The following is a 17,844-nucleotide window of genomic DNA, read 5'->3' on the forward strand; positions in this document are numbered from 1 at the left end:
TGTATACAAGACACAACCAGATCAATAGATTTGTGTGTGTGAAACTCTCTCTCCTTAGAAACCCTCTTGTGTGTATGACTTACTACTACTCTTGTGTGTATGTATGACTTACTATTACTCTTGTGTCTTTCTAAACATTCTTACCAATCATCACGCACGAGTTGGGGCAATCAAACTTGTAGCATTCTCTTAATAGTTAAGCATGGAAATGTATGTGCTGACATTATGATAAGCAATATTGCATCATATAGCTTCTCATATATATTGCATCATATTGCTTATCATAATGCAATATTGCTTATCATAATACACCATAATATTGCTATATGATGCAATTATGATAAGCAATATTGCATCATAATGGTTACACTTTGTGCTAATCCTCATGCAATAACCTTCATATCTGGGCGAAAGTAACATGAATGGATAACATCGCAATGATAAACACCAACAATTCGAGCACAGAAGGTACTGACCGTAATATAATCACACTACCTACCACAGCACATTTCCGAAGATAGAGCCCTAGGTTATTCTAGGTATTGCAATCCTGTCTATACAATGGATTCAGCTCGACCAGCCATGTTTGGTACTGTTGAAAATCATGTCATTACAATGTCGGTACAGACAGCCATCACGTCCTCGAGTAAGCATAGCCATTGGATAGAAAGGAGCATAGGGTAGGATCTTAGCTGTTGCCTGGATGCACGACGCCGACTTCGGATGAAGCTTCCTTCACATTATTTACAAAGAAAGAGGTGAATATGTAGATGAACAGAGCACATGATGATAGAAGGACCTCCGACGAAGTTTGTGCTCAGAAAATCCGTGTGAACGAGACCTACCATGGTCGTGATGGCATTTCACGAGACTTTTAAGAGCAACTTGACCCTCAAAAGCGGCGCAAACACTGGACGCGCATCGAACGGAGGCAACCCACCTTGTGACGTAGATGCTCTCCGGCCGAATCTTGCATTCCCTTCCGTAGTTGTCTAGGAATCGACCTAGCCCTTGGACACAGACAATGTGGACGTTCAAACTCTGGTTCCTCGGAGGTCCCGATTTTTCTTTGAGTTACCGCCCGATTGAGGATCTAAGAAGCCGATTCTGAAGTCCGGCAACTTGCTGTGTGCTCGTCCCGTAACATCCGTGTCCATTACCATGGTCCTTGTTCCATTCTTGGTAATGGTTTTTTCTATTTAATCCAGGTTAGCGGTGCTCAGGTTGCACACTTTTTTGTTTTTGTTTTTGTATTTCTTTGTTTTTTTTTTCATGCTTCATCTTGTGTTTTTCAAACCTGCAATTTGAAGATAAGCATCAGGGCTTCTGGCGTCGGCATACGTGTTTGAATATTACAGTAGTGCCAGTGCAGTTCAGGAAGATCGTTTCGTCCATTTTGTTTCATTCTGTGGGCGATTTGGGATTAGATTCTGCGGGCACGAGGAAGAATTCCGCAGCGGTGTTTATATTCACTTGCGGGTAGCACAAGACACCTTGGTGCATAGTTCTCTAACCTGCATATTCCGGCTTGTCTTTGATTTTGAGGTGCAGAGTTAAAACAGGCCTGGTTGTTGTGCAGTCTCCGTCTGATGGTGTTGCTCGCATGATCAGCTCTTCTACATGTGAGTGTGGGTGACTTTCTTTGTGGAAACATTGATTGTGGTTATTAGGAGATGGGTATCGTTGTGGTGTGCAGAGGGGAACCTGCTTCATTTTTGGGAACCAAGATACTAGCAACTAATTCGCGAGCAGTGAATTAAGTTGGCCACGATCATGCGTCACCCTCCTCATCCTTGATAACAGAGGGTGGTCTCATGCGATGCAATGTTTGATCTTCTTCGGGTGTTCTCGTGTGGGGCTAGGTTTTTTCAATGGGGTAGGTCGATGCCGTTGTAGAGCCCTCCGTGCTTATCTCTGGTGCTGTTAGGATGCTGACATTCCCATTTTGCACGCAGAACCTCGCAAAGAGCTGGCACAGTTTTTCTATCATCATGGTTGACTACTACGTTCTGTCATTAGCTTCGATCGATAGGTTGAATGGTTTGGTAGGTGGTGTTTGGCTGGAGTTAAACAAATCCCTCTGCAAGCACTTGAGTCAGGAGCTGCAAGAACATAAAAAATTCTTGACGAGGAACTCGGTCAAGCTCCGTTTCCGCCGTGATGGGAGCTCCAAGCAGCGCGTGGCAATGCGTAAGCTGTATGCCGTAATTAAGCAAGCCGAAATCTTGGTACAGCAGTGCTGCGGAAGGGACAAATCGGTTGATCCGACATGGCCACACTGGCTGAAGAGAGCACTCACTGTACGAGAAATCAAAGAAGATGTGTTTGATATCATTCTTCACCTTCGGTGGTGGACAGCGATCCTGGAAATCATAATTATTTCAAGCACGGATAAATCTCTTCCTCGAATGGGGAACGAGATCGGGTCGCAGAGCGGATCTTACAGTGAAGAGGAAAGCTTCATACTAGGAGCTTTGAAGTTTGCTGATGAAAAGTTTGAGAGAGATCGGGGTTTGATCAAAAAAGACCTCAAAGATGGAGCTAAAAAGGACAGGGACCATCTAATTATAAAGCTAAAAGATTTTCGAGAATCATTTTCTAGTGAACCTGAAACACATGGCCGCAACTTGTACCTAATCTCAGCGCAGCTACTCTATCTTCTGTCGGACATAGAAGCCCAGACTCAGACGGTCGATCGCGACTCAGATTTGAACAGGTTCAAGATCCTGAGAAACGTAGGACACGGTGGATCTGGAGTTGTAAGCGAAGTAGAATGGTGCGAATATGTATGTGCTCTGAAACAATTCCCGGCGGCGACGTCAACTGCTGACCGACGCGAATCTGAGAGCTTGAGAAGATTCCACCATCCTCACATCGTGAAATTTTTTCATGATTGGGAAGAGTTCCAACATTCTTATATTCTTATGGAGGCAATGCCCACAGATCTTGAGAAGCACATGGCAAATATGAAGAGCAGGAAGTCTGGTCCAAAGAGGAAACATTTGAACTCGTTAGAATCGCCGTTCTCCGTGCCTGTGGCGATTGATATCATGTTGCAGTTGGTGCGCGGTCTTTGTCACATGCACGAGCAAGACGTCATTCACAGAGATATTAAATTGAGAAATGTGCTTGTGAGACAAGTGCGAGAAGATGAGGTTTCAGAGCTCGCTTCTCTGGGTTATTTGCATGTGAAATTAGGAGACTTCGGTCTTGTGAGAGAGGAAATCAAATCATCTTATGAAGGGAAGATTTCATTAAAGGCTGGGACATCCCATTACCGCGCGCCAGAGTTGTCCGATGAGGAATACGTCAATGGGCCGAAGAAATATCCCAAAAAAGCCGACGTGTGGAGCTTCAGCATCATGGCAGCAGAAGTTCTGCGTGGGGAAGAGGCTTTCCCTGGAATTGCATCACTAGGTGGCCTTGTGGGACAACTGGAAGCAGGTCTGAGACCTATTTTACCAGTTGACTGTCCAGGTTATTTGAAGTCGTGTTTGGAGAAGTGCTGGAGGTTCGATTATAAAGATCGACCGAGATTCTCAGAAGTATGGAAGATGCTGAGACTTGCAGAGTTGCAAAGCCTGGGCATCGTGGACTCCATTCCGATGGAAGATCCACAACCACCGGAGAGGATCCCATCAAATGGATCACCAGGATTTTCTATTCAACCAGGGGATGTTCGTCAAGAAATAGCGAAACAATCGATGGAGTGGACCAAGTTATTGAGATACGTATTGAAGCTATTGAAGCTCAAATTCAGTAAGTTTGTGGTTTGATTTGTTTGCTCGTTACAAACTTTGTAATATATGTATGGGGGTTAAGGTTATTTGATATTTTGTAGGCTCTGAAGTTCCTTGATGGTAACCCGACGGAAATACTCACTGTGCAGGATTTGCGAAGGAGGAAGTCCCAGAAGGTATACTACAAGATCTGTGTCTCAATCCATAATCTCTACAAGATCGAGCGAGATTCTCAGAGATTTGTTCCATTTTGTCGGTATATGCTGAGGTTGTTGCAGATCTGCGTCAAAATGGCTTAGAGTATTCAACCGATTTTTCATTCGGGTGCAACTTGACATTGGATTTTCTGTGCAATAGATATTTTCTTCTTTTAGTGTTCTTACATAAGGTTGGGGATGCTCACGCTTGTTCCATGTTAAATGCCTGGGTTAAATTCTGCTTAGACTCATGTACACCAGAAACTTCCGAACCTTGATGTGACCGTCGGATATCTGGGGACTTAGAAGAGTAGGTTATTGCTGACGCTATTATACTATTGTTATTTCTGCAGGCTTGAGCATTCATTCTCAGTCGTTTCATCAAGCACCGTTTGTAAGCTAACTGATCTTTGTGCTTCCTGCATCGATTGACTTTCAATGCAGTGTAAATGCAGCGATGTTACTGGAAGAAATTCGAATTAGCTCAATACTGGACTATTTCAATACTGGACATTTTGTGAGATCAATTATGAACTTGGAGGCCTCCTGCATGCTGTTCTGTGTTGGTACTGACACGTCTTCCTTAAACAGTTTTTGATCTGCCTCTACAAGTTGAGTTAGGTCGCAACCTCACATGCATTTTCTGGCTTTTGACTTTGTGTACGCACAGGATGGGCTTGTCAATCGGGTTTGGCCCGAAGCATCTGCACTTGATTGGGAGTTGGATGTACTCTTCTTCGAAGGAAACGTAGGGAGCAGATCTCAATTGTCCTGTAGAGATACGTGGTTGCAGCGTAACCAACCAAATGTATTCTGGCCTCAAGAGTGGTTACCTAAAGATGTAAAAAGGAACATTCGTGTGTCGGTGCTGGACTATACTATCTCGTGGGAAACCAACGGTCTGAAAGAGCTTATAGAAGATATGAAGGACTATTGGCTTTTCAGGTTCGAAGCGGAGGACTTGTGGGATGCATTCTCATTGCAAGACTGCTGATGAAAATCTTGTCTGTTTTAAACGTGTGCTTGGAATTGAACGAAAATATTTTTGGAATGTCGTCCGCGACATTCGAAGATCCTGTTCTATTTATCGTAGCATATATTTCGATACTCTAACGTTTGGTCTCACAATCGTTTTCACTTCGCAGTGACACCTCAAACGAGAACCGCAACTGGCAGCGCCCGATTGTTCTTGTGGGACATAGTTTGGGATGCGCTGTCATTCAGGCCTTGGTCGTGAATCTCGCTGAAACTGCTGAAAAGCATCAGGATTCGGAGGATGAGACTGAGAAAAGGAAAGCTGAAATATCAAGAGCATTTCTGAATAGTTTGGCGGGGTTTTTCTTCTACGCTCCACCACATACAGGTCTGGTTCGAGATTACGAGATTCGGAAACATGTCTGGGGAGGGTTGATCAATTCGCGCCAAGTCTTAAAAAATCTTTATACAGGACCTCCGTGGCTGAATGAGCCATTTGGATGCTTTCTAGAGTTCATCAAAGCCAAAAATATATCACGAAGTCGTCAAATAAGGTGCACGGAGTTGAACGAAGGCCGTTACATGCAAAATGTGAGCACTTAATGTCTTCCGAATTTTTCTTGCTGCTATAGTTGTTGCGTCGCATGAACTGGCACATGGCCAGCTACAGTTGTCAGTTGTTTTGGCGCTTAGCATTGATGTTCAGCTTCTGCGTTATGTTCGATCTAAATGTCGGTTTTGGAAAATGATGTGCTGGTTGTTAAGACTGCAGCGGAAGAACATCACAAGTGTCACTCTGTGATTTGTGACGCTCGAGTACATGATTTGCTTGAAACGATTCCAATTCTCCGTTTCTTTGATATGTCTTAGCAGAAGATGGTGGTGCAGGACAGTAAAGTACCGATCGACGGATTCCAGTGTGAAATTATAAGTGATTCTAACCATATCGACATCTCCAAACCTGTGGATAGAAATCATGTAACTTATCAGAAACTTGTTGAGTTTCTGATGGAAATCGGTACTTCCTCTTATTACACCATTTGCTTTGTTTGTTTTTTTTTCCTTTTTTCCTTTTTTCCTTTGCTGTAAGCAGAATCACCCTCACAATCTGAGATGTGGAATAGAAATTGTTAAACGCTGCTTTAGTAGAGAGCTTTTGTTATCGATTTACCAAACTTGCGTAATTTACAGAACTTTCGGAGAAATCAGAAGGTTGATCTAGCTCACATAGGGACTGCTTTACGGCCCGTTGAAGTCGGCCAGGGCGTGCAAGTTACGTATCTGGACACATCATTGGGTCTATGAAACACGTTCGGCCGAGATATTCTGTTCCTGTAGACTTGCAGTCAACACTCTTGTGTACAGCAGATTGTGCTTCACTTCCCAGGTTCGTATATTCCAATTTCATTTACATTAAGTTCTATCATTTATCCCCTTGTTTTGAGCCTCTCCTCATCGCGTTTGTGACGTGTTGCAGAATGTCATGAACGAACGAATAGTTTTTGTATTGGTTCACGATTTTGTAGAGCATGTGAAGCTTACCATAATGTCTGATTTGGAACCAGATGTGCCTCACTCAACAGCTCGAGGAAGATGCGGAAGGCATGTGGCAGTGGCATTGTAGACAAGAATGGGAAGAATGTCTTCTACCAGCACCAAAAACATCAATAATCTTTCTAGAACCAGATTATGATTGAGCTCTTGTGTTACCGAAAACAGGAATGATCAGAATTGGGTTGGCAAGTTGATGCCTTGCGTTGAGGTTAAGGTTCAGTGGTGAGCAACACTTGGGCAAGTTATCTTTGCCAACAACCATCAAACCAGGAATTGTTCCTTGGCCAGTTGTGTATGCCCAGTGTATGTAATTTTTAGGACTTGTAATATATCAGTTCCATTTTTATCAGAAATGATGGGAAGAGAAGAAGAATTTTTACCTTTGATGTTGAAAACAAGTTTAAGTTTGCGAGGAAGCATTTAATTGAAATTGTGGTTCAGTGTAATGTGTCCACCTTCAGAGTTTGTCTTTATAAATAGGGAAAATGCTTGTGTGTGGCCTTATATTAAGTTTACAGCTATTCAAAAGTAAGAAACCATAATGAATATTCTGACATTTTATGGGTAGCAAATTTAAGATAGTCTATGTGTGTATATGTATGTACATACATGTATTTTGACAATACAATACTCAAGTTTCTAATTGTAATTATTAACATACGTTACAATTGTTGTTTATTATATATATGAATAAAAATTATTGTACTTGTAAAAAAATAAAGCAAAAAATCATACAAAAGTACAAAGTAAAAGTACAATACTATACAAGTACAAAATATTGTACTTGTAGGGTTTCTTTTAATAGGCAAAATGGCAAAAAGTACATTAAAATTACAAAATTATACTAAGATTTTCTTCCATGGCTGTTGTTTAGTAGTAAAAGTTTATTCTCCTTTTTAATAGGGATATTTAACATGAAACTTTATAACAGGTATATAATTGAATTACTAATGATTGTTCATTCATTGATTAAAAGTGTATGTTTTAATGTGAGCATGAGCAACAATGTTACACTATATTTAATATCAAATAATAACAATTATTGTTAAAAACTTCGGGTTTTAATTGATATATCTGATTTTGCAATTAAAGTCTTAGGACATGAAACATGTTATTTGAATATATATATATATATAGGGGAATATTGCATTGACCCAAGTAAAACTTAAATTGACCTTTCTTTACTCTTACAATCATGTTACAAGCCATGTATTCCTCACCAATCCAAAATGGTAGTCCTCCATCACCAGTCCCTCAATTTCACATCTCAGGAGTTTGTTTTTTCTCATTCACAATTCACAATTACACTGTGTGATCCCAATGAGTGTCCAATGAGTGGCCGGATTGATTGAGATTTTGTACTTTTTTTTTGTGGCTTGATTGAGCAAGGAGAGTGTAATGTTGGAGTAGATAAAATGGGCAGCGGTGGTCAAGACGTGTTACCAAATGATAAGAACAAAGTTGGTTAATTTTAAGATTTTCATAGGTCAAATAGATCGCCACCTGTATAAATTACTTATTGTAATTACGTAGATTTCTAGTGCATTGTACATCCGTAATTATCTAGCAATTGATTAAGATATTTGATAATTTTAATATTCTTTGCGTTATCACATGTATTGACCATCTAATATAATTTCAGAATAGCCTGCTTGTGTAAGCTCTGTCTTCAAGTTTTTGTCACGAAATTATATGAATTTGAAAGGCAAGTATAATGACTTCATTGAGTTTAAGATTAGATGTATAACTATACATGTACACATTAAATATGGAGTTATGTAAGTTCCTTCACTTTTGTTTATGATTACCCAATATTCAATAACACTATTAGTGCACAATACTAAAATCTGGCCTTACGAAATAAATGATCACCTGTAACCCGCCGGCGTTTGTCCGTGCAGCGAGGGTGTCAACACGAGTATATTTTGCTGGTTGTCATCCGGGTGCCGCGCTCCCGCTCTCAGTTACTACAAATCCTTGGGGAAGCATTGGTGACAATTCGTGTTCAGCTGAGCTGGTAGATCTCATTTATTGCTACATGAATTGATTTTTTAAGCAGTCAAGCAGGTTGAATATTCATATCAGGAAAATAATTTCAGCGAAACGAAAGATTCTGACTATTTTTATCTAACCTCATCACGTAGTATGAATCCATCTCGAGGTTGTTTCCCCAAGGATTTGTAGTAACTGAGGGTTTTGCTCGTCATCGTGTGAAATTAGGCGTATCAGGCATAGTCCATGCCTACAAGTGGAGCGCACGCGCATTAGTATACGTATTGTATGCGTGTGCGTGTGCGTGTGCATATGTGTTTCGGAGTCAACGCGTCTCGCTGCCTGGGAGACGTTCTCCGCTGCGAGCCCCATGTCTGTTTGCGTTTGGAAGCTCGCTCCCGCCGGTTTCACGGCTTCTCGCAAGAAGTGAATCGCGCTTATTGTCTCACTTGGACGCGCTTCATATGGCAGTAGGTGGCGGATGTGGCGGGGAATGGTAGAGAACTCTTTCTGCACGAGGTTGGCACACGAGGCTGAGTCGAAACAGAGGCGCGTTGTAGTCGTGCGAGGGGATTTGCTTTGCTCTGCGAGTCTCTACCTGCGAGGATCTCCATACTTCGGATTTGTATCTTGTGGAGGGCTTGATGGCGGGTGAAATGCGGGTTTGTGGATTCGTAAGGTTGGTAATACTCGGATGATACGCACCTTTTCGCTATTCCTCTCTGTCCATTTTTTGTCGGTAGAGGATAGCTCAGTCGTCTGTCGAGATTATTATTCGATTAGTGGTTGTATTTGTGGCTGCGGTTGTTCGTTGGAGTGTATTGCCTTAAGGAGGCTTTCCTTGACCGAAGGTGAGGAAGACCAGGTTGTGAATTGGTAGAATTTGTTGGAAAGGCGTTTTTGGTGGAATCTTTTACTTGGTTCCTCGAGTTGGATCTTTGAAAAGATCGCGCTGGAAAGGGGTGTTGAAGAGATGAATTTTTCTGCGGTGCTGTGTACAGCGCCAGTTCTGATGAGGGTTGTTGTGAGTGTTTACATGAGCTAATTCCCTCGATCTTATATGAAGGGATTCGTTGACTGTGAATTCTACTTAATCTAGGAGTTACCGTGTGAACATACATGATCCCAGCCGAAAGCAAGACACTTGAACGATCCTCTGATTTTTGTCATGGAATTTGTACACTCATACACGTCGCTTTGGTCTGTCCTCTTTAGTCAGTAGACCATTCTAGCTGTAAGCACCTGCTTTCGTTCTCTGTATGAGAACAGAAAACGCTATAGTCCTTGTAGTCCGTTCGTCTACAGAATTGTAAGACATTCCAATGTGTACAAATTTCTAGTTCCTAGGTTCGAGCCCGATGGCTCTTTCGTTGATGTAGATATGTTGCTGGATTAGGTCAATCGGCCCTTTCCGTCTTCGCGAGTGAATTCGGCCAATTGCCATGGCCAACGCCTCCTCGCGCGTTGACTACTACAGAGAGATCTTGAAATGCATAGCAGAAGTGCAAGCTTCTCTGGAAACTCGAAGAGTGAAACTGAACAGGTTTCAATTGGAGCACCTGAAACTAAAGCTCGAAGAGACACAGCATTATCTGCTGACTAAGGAGGACAGACTCGTTGATATTTACGATGGAGACGACAGCCGACGCAAAGCTCTGCTATACCTGCATTTCGCGGCGGTGCGAGCCGCAAGGCTTGTGCAAGGTTGCTGCTGCGAGAGCGAGCCATGGCTGCAATCTGCGGTCACTCTAGCATATGTCACGGAGGATATTATAGATATTGTACAGGACCTGCGATGGTGGAGATCAATGGTCCACATCGCAATCGCCTCAGTCACGTGGATGCCAAATGGGGATTCCATAGAAGCGGAACTGATGAAATGTGCAGAAGAAGACTTTCAAAAGCTATTGGAGAGCTTTCACAATGAACTGGAAAACGCGGCCAGCAAGGATAGGAGTGAGCTAATTAAAGAACTGCAAAAGGTTGAGACCTCGTATGCTGGCAAAACTTCAACTCCGGAGCAGGAGCAGCAATATCTGCTTGCGGTTCATGTGATGTCTCGACTGAAAAACATCGTGGTAGAGAATGTCGTAGGTTTGAACACCTACGCAGATGGTCAACATCTTGGACATGGTTCCTTCGGGGCTGTTATGAATGTCAAATGGCTAGGGCGAAGGTGTGCTCTGAAGGTGATGACAAGTGTGGTCAGGAAGGAAGCCACTTGTCTAAGTCAATTTCAGCACCCTTACATAGTTCAATTCTACCACTATTGGGAAGCTTCAAAAAGCATAGTAAATTTCCAGGACAACCCCTCAACAGGCCCGGCGAAGAAGTCACACATTTTGATGGAGCTAATGGATGATGACCTCTATACTTACACGCATCCATCGTTGGAGACAGCAGAACCTGTCGGCATTAATCGGCGGGCTGAATCCCCACCAGCGATGCCAATTGCCGAAAATGTTGGTATTGACTTGATGATTCAAGTGACCAAAGCGATGTGTCACATGAACGGTAAGGGGGTCGTTCATCGTGATTTGAAGCCACAAAACGTGTTGATCAAGTATGTCCGCGGAGAGGAGGCACCTGAGCTGAGCGCTCGAGGACACTTGCGCGCGAAGCTAGCGGACTTCGGACTTGCGAAAACCACGGCCATGAGCTCGGCTCTTCCAACCTTAACAGCTTATGTGGGTACCAAAATTTACGCTGCGCCGGAGATCTTCCTTAAGGATGCAATTAGCGATAGAAGGTTCCCCAGGAGAGCTGATGTTTGGAGCTTTGGTATCATGTTGAACGAGATTCTCAGTGGGAAAGCGCCCTTTCCTCAGCTTGAGAAAGGACTACAAATGAAAGAATTGCCTGCGAGGATAAAAAGCGGTTTACGACCTGCGCTTCCGGACAATTGTCCAACCTACTTGAAGACCATCATTGAAAGCTGCTGGCAACTTCGTCCTCAGAGGCGGCCAAGCTTCCAGGATTTATGGAGGATGTTAAGAGTTGCTCAAGTCAGGAACTTAGGTATCATCAAGAGGGACCATAACCTTTTTACTTACACGCCGAGGAATCCTCCGCTGGGACCACACCCACTCTCTCCAAGATGTTTTCTACCAACTGTTTCTAATTCAAGGAAGAATCTGGATTTAGTTCTGTGGCTCAATCGATGGTTCGATTATATAGGGGGTAATATTTTTGGTAAGTGTACTGTCTGGGCGTCTTCCGTATCCTTTTTAGGTGTAAAGCGACACATATGATTTGCTCTTGTTAAAGTTGTTATATTATAGAGGTTTCTATTTAAATCATCGGTTCTGCTGTGTCATCTTTTGGTTATTATCACATCACTGTTTTGGCAACTTCTGCGAGCAGAGCCGACTACTCGAATCCCGACTTTCATTATCGGACGGATTTTTTCCAGGGGAAATGAAGGTTCGTGGCAATGTTTCAGTATCATCCAGTATATTTCTTTACTTGTCGTCGTTTCGAACGATATTTTAACATTTTATCAACAGAGTCGCCTCAATGGAAATCGGTTAGGAAATGATCTTGTCGCCGTCCAGATCATTTTGTAGCTGATCCGATTTAGATATGCTGGTTTTAAATTGTTCTCGGGTTTTCCTCAAGTTCAAGTGTTGAATTCGCTTTTACATCCTAAGTTGTAGACTTTGTGACTTCTCTGCAGCGTCGTCATTCTATTCTCAGTCGAAGTGCAAACCTCTGGTAAGCATCCTAACTTGATCTACCTTTCGAATGCAACTGATGAATACCAACATCCGTTTCTCCTCTTTGAACTGATAAGGAAATCCTCATAAATGTTGTTCGTCAAACTGTCTACTCTCCTATTTTTCAAACTGGACATGATTGGAAATCCAACACTTCCTGTAGTTTCCTGCAAAATATTACCAGATACTGTTGGATGTGATGTTAGCGTCAATCACGTCAGCTAGCACTGGTCAACCAATGCAAATTCATGTGTCCAATCAAGTTCTCATCCTTCCTGTTTCTACTCTTGAGCAGGGCTACTTTGTGAATCAAGTTTGGCCAGACTCGAATCTTTCGTCAGACTCGAATCTTTCGTCACCCTCGAGTCTTTCGTCACACTCGAATCTTTCGTCAGAGTCGAAGCTGGATGTAATTTTTTTCGAAGGAAATACAGGGCCAATAGATCTGTCCTGTGAGTACACGTGGGTGAAGCGGGATAAGCCCAACGTTTGGTGGCCCCAACACTGGTTGCCAACCGATTTAGGAGGTGACATTCGAGTGTTGCTGCTTAAGTACAGCATCTCGAAGTCCGGAATAGAAGATATTCTGCAGCAGTTGCTAACGGTATTTGTATACAGGTAGGTATCCTCGAAGACTTGATGCTCTGAGATATCCAATCAATCATGCACTAGCTTAACAGTTTCGTGTTTTAGCAGCAGCAGATTTCAGTTTAATGTTGTGTTTGAAAAACATCATGTGACGTTCTTTTGTATGTTGCAGTGAGGTTTGGAACCGAGGGCATACGTGGAGACATCCAATTGTACTGGTCGGGCACAGCTTGGGGTGTGTAATAATTGAGCACCTGATTGTGGCCCTTGACAAGAAGGTGAGATCAGCCAAATCCTCGGACGATAGTATTGAAGTTGTCCGGACAAACGTGGCGAAGGCATTTCTGGCGAGTCTGGCAGGGTGTTTCTTCTATGCTCCTCCATGGAGAGGGTTGGTGCCGAGCGAGGATCTTCTGAATCATGTATTTGGACCCCTAGCTTACTCAAACAAACTATTCGCACCTCTGTTTCTGGACTCCCCAGAGCTGGCATTACTCTCAGAGAACTTCATGACAGCAATGAATGAAAGTTATCAGCATGTGAAGCTGATGGCGTTACTAGAGGGCTCACAAACACAAGGGGTAAGCTGACATCTTTGTTGCGACATGTCCATTGAATGCTTCCATAGCGATGAGGTTAGACCAGGTATGAGATATTTACAAGATTCATGAGAACATTTACATGTCTCGTGAGGTATGTCTGGTTTACCATGTATAGGTTTTGAATGTTGCTTTTTTCAACCCTTTGTTATGTGTCCATTTGATGGAAATGAACAAAGATCATCTCCTAATACTGCTGAAGCCTGATTATTTGCAGAGAATCGTTGTGCCACCATCCTCAGTGGCTGACTTGAAACAGGCAGGTACGGTGAAGGTTCTGGAGGACTCCTGTCACAGAGATGTTTGCAAACCCACAAACCAGCAGCATGAATCGTACACAAGTTTTTTGAGATTCGTCCAAGATATTATGGAGAAGCCCAAGGTACGGATGCGCATCTGTATCAGAGTGTTCATTTGGCATAGATCAGTGATTTAGGGCTGTAGAACGAAGACCTGCTTTACGTTACTCTGCTAACATCGCATTGTTCACTTTTGCAAAGAGTTCAGTATTTTCTATTTGGTTTCAGCAATTTGATTGTATCGATACACGCCTAATTGTTCGTCGAAATAAATGATGTAGAAATGTTGATTATCCTGTAATACCAGCTTCAATCCGGGTGCAGGTCTCAGAGATCCAGCCAAATGGCGAGCAGCCGGTTGACATGCAGTCTTTGAAAGCGAGGAGTATGAATGGATATTGATATTGATATCGAACCCGTGCTGGGTTCGTCGGTTTCCGTGTTGGAGCACATCCTTCATACCAACCCAGGATGCTGTCATCAGGGTTATTTTGTGCATTGTTTGAGGTGGCAATTATCATTCAGAGTATATTTTCACGCAAGAGTGGGATGTCACAGAATTTTGATTTGGTTCGGAATCCGGTCCTGACTTGACTTGGTCGGTGCTAGTCAGACGCATTCGCAGGATTGTTATGGAGACGATCATTTCAAGAATGACTTCATAGATTTGGTCTGACCAACAAGTATCCGTTTTGTAGATAATTATGTAATTTTTTGCCAAAGCAAAACAGAAATTGTGAAGACGAGACCCATGTGTTGTGTAAGCTGTTATTGCTTGATGAATACTGTTAGAACTTGCCAACTGTTGATGTGAAAATAGGCTGTGGTAATGAAAAATACTATGTTCTGTAGGAGAGGCACAGAAATGAACTCTAAATACATCTCATAGCTTATGAATAATCAATTTATTTGTTTTTGAAAATTCACAATATATTTCGGAGTTGGTTTTAATGATACCAAGTACATATGGGAAGAAATTTGAATTGAAGATAATAATTTTACATGTTATTTTGAAGTGCATGTTAAATGTTTAAAATATTCAAAATATGTTTGAAATTCAAACAAGGAAAAATCAAAGACTTTCAAATACAATTTTTCAATTTAAATTTTCACTTAGAATGTTTTTACTTCATTTTTTTATCATACATGTATTAAAGTAAGTAAATAAAAGTAAAAATAGAATAAGTTACATTGCAGAGGTTATTACCTTAGGTAAGTTTTTATTGGTTAAAAAGTTGATTCTTAGTATTTAAGAAGACTAAGAGATAATGTAGATGAATGTATAAAAGATCTTAAGGGATAAAGGATATGCTAAATGCATATTTTTATAGTAGATATAGATATACTAGTGTCATGTTTCTTTACTAAGTTACATCATTGATAGACTAATATTATGCTTTTGTGTGCTAAATTTCTTAAGAGGTCTTTTTATAGTGATAAGAAGTTATTTGTGAGATTAGAAGTGTTCTTATGAGAGTTGAAAGTGATTAAAGAATGAAATCACTAATTTATTCACAAAAGAGGCATTTTAGGTTTCTAAGGAAGGAAGACCTTCTTGTTTATTTAGACAACTTTATCTTCTTCTTTTTTGATTTTCTTTGATATATCTCTTCATTAAATATAACTTCAAGTGAAGGTGAGAGTTTGAGAGTGATTGAAAAATTTGGAAATGACAATCTCTATCATTAGAAGAAAAAAATAGAGCTTTTCTTGGCTTCATTGGACCTTTCGAACAATGTTGATGAAAGTATAGAGCCTCCAAGCAATGATGTTGATATCAACGTGAAGATGGAGTACAAATGTTGCAAAAAAGAAGGTTTTTTGCATGATTGCAACAAATTTGGATGATGCCAATTTTTCACATGTTAATACTTGCAATGGACCAATGAAAGTATATAAGACTCTTTACAATATCTATAAAAATAAAAACATTTTCAACATTCTATGGACAAAGAGGAATTTTTTAATAATAAAAAAATAATAAAAAAATAAAAAATAAAAAATAAATAAAAAAATAAAAACTTCATGGATCATGTAAATAAGGTAAAAGCACTTGTAAACCAAGTAGCAGTTGTTGATAAGCCAATTGATAATAAGGACATTGTGTTGACATTGCTCATGAGCCTTTTAGAGTCCTATGACTATCGCATTTTGGCATTGGAGTCTATCAATGTAAAGAAGCTTCCTGTGAATTATGTAACATCAAAACTTGCTCTTGAAGTGACCAAAAAAAAAAAAAAATGAGCTTCAAAGTGATAACTCGGCTTTATTTTCCAGACAAGGCAAAGGTAGCTATTTTTATCAATATATTAATTCAAAAAGAAATATAAAAAATATCTACATTTATAAAAAATTAAGTCATTTTATAAAGAATTGCTACAAAGCTAAGAAAGAAAATAGGAAGAATGCAAATAATATTAGTGATAGTTTTGGTAGAGATGATAATGTTTTTATGGCAAGTGAAGGATCTTCTATGGCTACCATGTCCAAGTAAATTATAGACTTAGGTATTACTAAGCACATGATACTATATAAGTGTCTATTTGACACTTATGAAGAAATTTCAATAACAAATATTTGATTGGAAAACAATGACATAGTCCAAGCCATTGGAATTGGCTCTATTATGGTGGAGATTAATATAAAGGATCAAATGAAAAAGATCAGATTGAAGGAAGTCTTATATGTGCCAAAGATTTAAAAAAAAAAAAAAAAAAAAAAAAAAAAAAACGTTTTTGATAAACAAACTTGTATCATATGGTTGTAAGGTTTAATTTGATATGAATGGATGTTTTGTGCAAATATTGGATGGACAATATGTTGCAAAAGACCTAAAAAATGACAATCTCAACTTCATCAATTGTAAAGAAGCAAATAGAGTTGAAGTAGCGATATTTGCTAAATTTCTACAAAATCAAGATAAGTTTAAAATTTGGCATCAATGACTTTGTTATTTGAAAGCCAAAAGTATGAAAGACCTTGAATCTATGATAAGTGGCTTGGATCTTGGTCAATTTAGCCACAATACCATCGCACTTACTTGTGAAGGTTGTATCCAAGGCAAACAATAAAAGATTTTATTTCCAAAAAGAGCTATAAATAATCTTGATAAATATTTAATATATAATTTACTAAATAATATAATGAGAGTCATGTTATTAGATTTCAATTAGTTACAAAATATATTTAGATTACTATTTTGAAGTAGTTAGTTTAAAAAGGCTATTATTTAGGTTAATTTTATATTGATAATAGTTCTTTATATTTAAAACCACCTTTATTAGACATTGGTGATTCTTGGAATCTTTTTTTATTTCTTTTATATGGTGTTTAAGGCATATATTATGTAAATCTTATAAGAAAAAGGATTGGAGAGAGATTTTGATAGCAAAGAATTATTAAAGCATCTATATGGATGTATGGAGATGGATGATAAAAATCTCCATTGTTATTGCCAAAAGGCATGTCTAATGGCCTTGAAGGAGGCCATCTAATGCCTTATCAGGGATTAGGGTTATTCTTTTGAGGTGATTTGAACTTAGAAGGCTAAGATCAAAGAGTTTAGATTTTTGGCTATGGTTTTGGTGCAAATTTTGTGTGATTTGGAGTTTTTATGAAAGAGATATACGTACTCAAAGTTAAGATATTGGTTTTGTATCTACTATCACTCTTTTGGATATAATGTACATATACAAAAAGAAATGAAAGATTGGCGACTTGAATTTAAGAGAGGAATTTTGTTACTATACTTTTTATACATTGCTTGATGAATTTTAAGCTAAGATAAAAGAGTTATAGATAGTTGAAGTTAGCACTTGCAATCTAAAGGCAATAAGTAATCCAATTTAATAGTGGTTGTGTTTCGAGCTATATCTTAAGAAATTTGATAAGATTTTAGCTAAAAAATTTGAAGAATTTATATTATCATGTTATTAAATTTTATACAAAAATTTTGTGGCATTTGAAGTTTGGATTTTTGAGATATAGAGAAAATAATAATCAGATACTTGTAAATTAGAGTTTAAAGCTCCTGCTAAGCTTTCTAAGATGCCAAACGATTTGTATTAGATTTATAATTCATTTTTTTATGGTAAATCTTAAAGATAAAGTTTAGATTATCTAGAAATTCAAAAAAAATCTGAATGATTGGATTAAAAAATAATAATTTTTAAAATTTGGAGAAA

General features: G+C 39.7%; 2 protein-coding genes across 3 annotated transcripts; both read left to right on the top strand.

The window, feature by feature from the left end:
• Positions 1 to 1,197: 1,197 nt before the first annotated feature.
• Positions 1,198 to 6,819, top strand: LOC112275940 (uncharacterized). The gene is made up of 10 exons (XM_090256491.1): positions 1,198 to 1,208; positions 1,373 to 1,497; positions 1,956 to 3,759; positions 3,890 to 3,916; positions 4,291 to 4,331; positions 4,608 to 4,882; positions 5,083 to 5,503; positions 5,783 to 5,930; positions 6,104 to 6,299; positions 6,478 to 6,819. Exons 3-9 carry the CDS (start codon positions 1,992 to 1,994, stop codon positions 6,127 to 6,129), a joined length of 2,706 nt encoding a protein of 901 aa, XP_090112617.1. The 5' UTR covers positions 1,198 to 1,208; positions 1,373 to 1,497; positions 1,956 to 1,991; the 3' UTR covers positions 6,130 to 6,299; positions 6,478 to 6,819.
• Positions 6,820 to 8,703: 1,884 nt separating this feature from the next.
• LOC112276097 (uncharacterized) lies at positions 8,704 to 14,406 on the top strand. 2 transcript variants are annotated; one of them, XM_024507122.3, is made up of 7 exons: positions 8,704 to 11,650; positions 11,822 to 11,881; positions 12,135 to 12,172; positions 12,470 to 12,792; positions 12,935 to 13,343; positions 13,579 to 13,743; positions 13,968 to 14,406. In XM_024507122.3, exons 1-7 carry the CDS (start codon positions 9,901 to 9,903, stop codon positions 14,034 to 14,036), a joined length of 2,814 nt encoding a protein of 937 aa, XP_024362890.1. In that variant the 5' UTR covers positions 8,704 to 9,900; the 3' UTR covers positions 14,037 to 14,406. The 2 variants fall into 2 exon arrangements, with proteins under 2 accessions (XP_024362890.1, XP_024362881.1); XM_024507113.3 differs by having other exon boundaries at positions 13,985 to 14,406.
• Positions 14,407 to 17,844: the final 3,438 nt, after the last annotated feature.

This window comes from Physcomitrium patens, chromosome 2 (genome assembly GCF_059467195.1).
Source record: "Physcomitrium patens ecotype Gransden chromosome 2, ASM5946719v1, whole genome shotgun sequence".
Lineage (NCBI taxonomy): Eukaryota > Viridiplantae > Streptophyta > Bryopsida > Funariales > Funariaceae > Physcomitrium > Physcomitrium patens.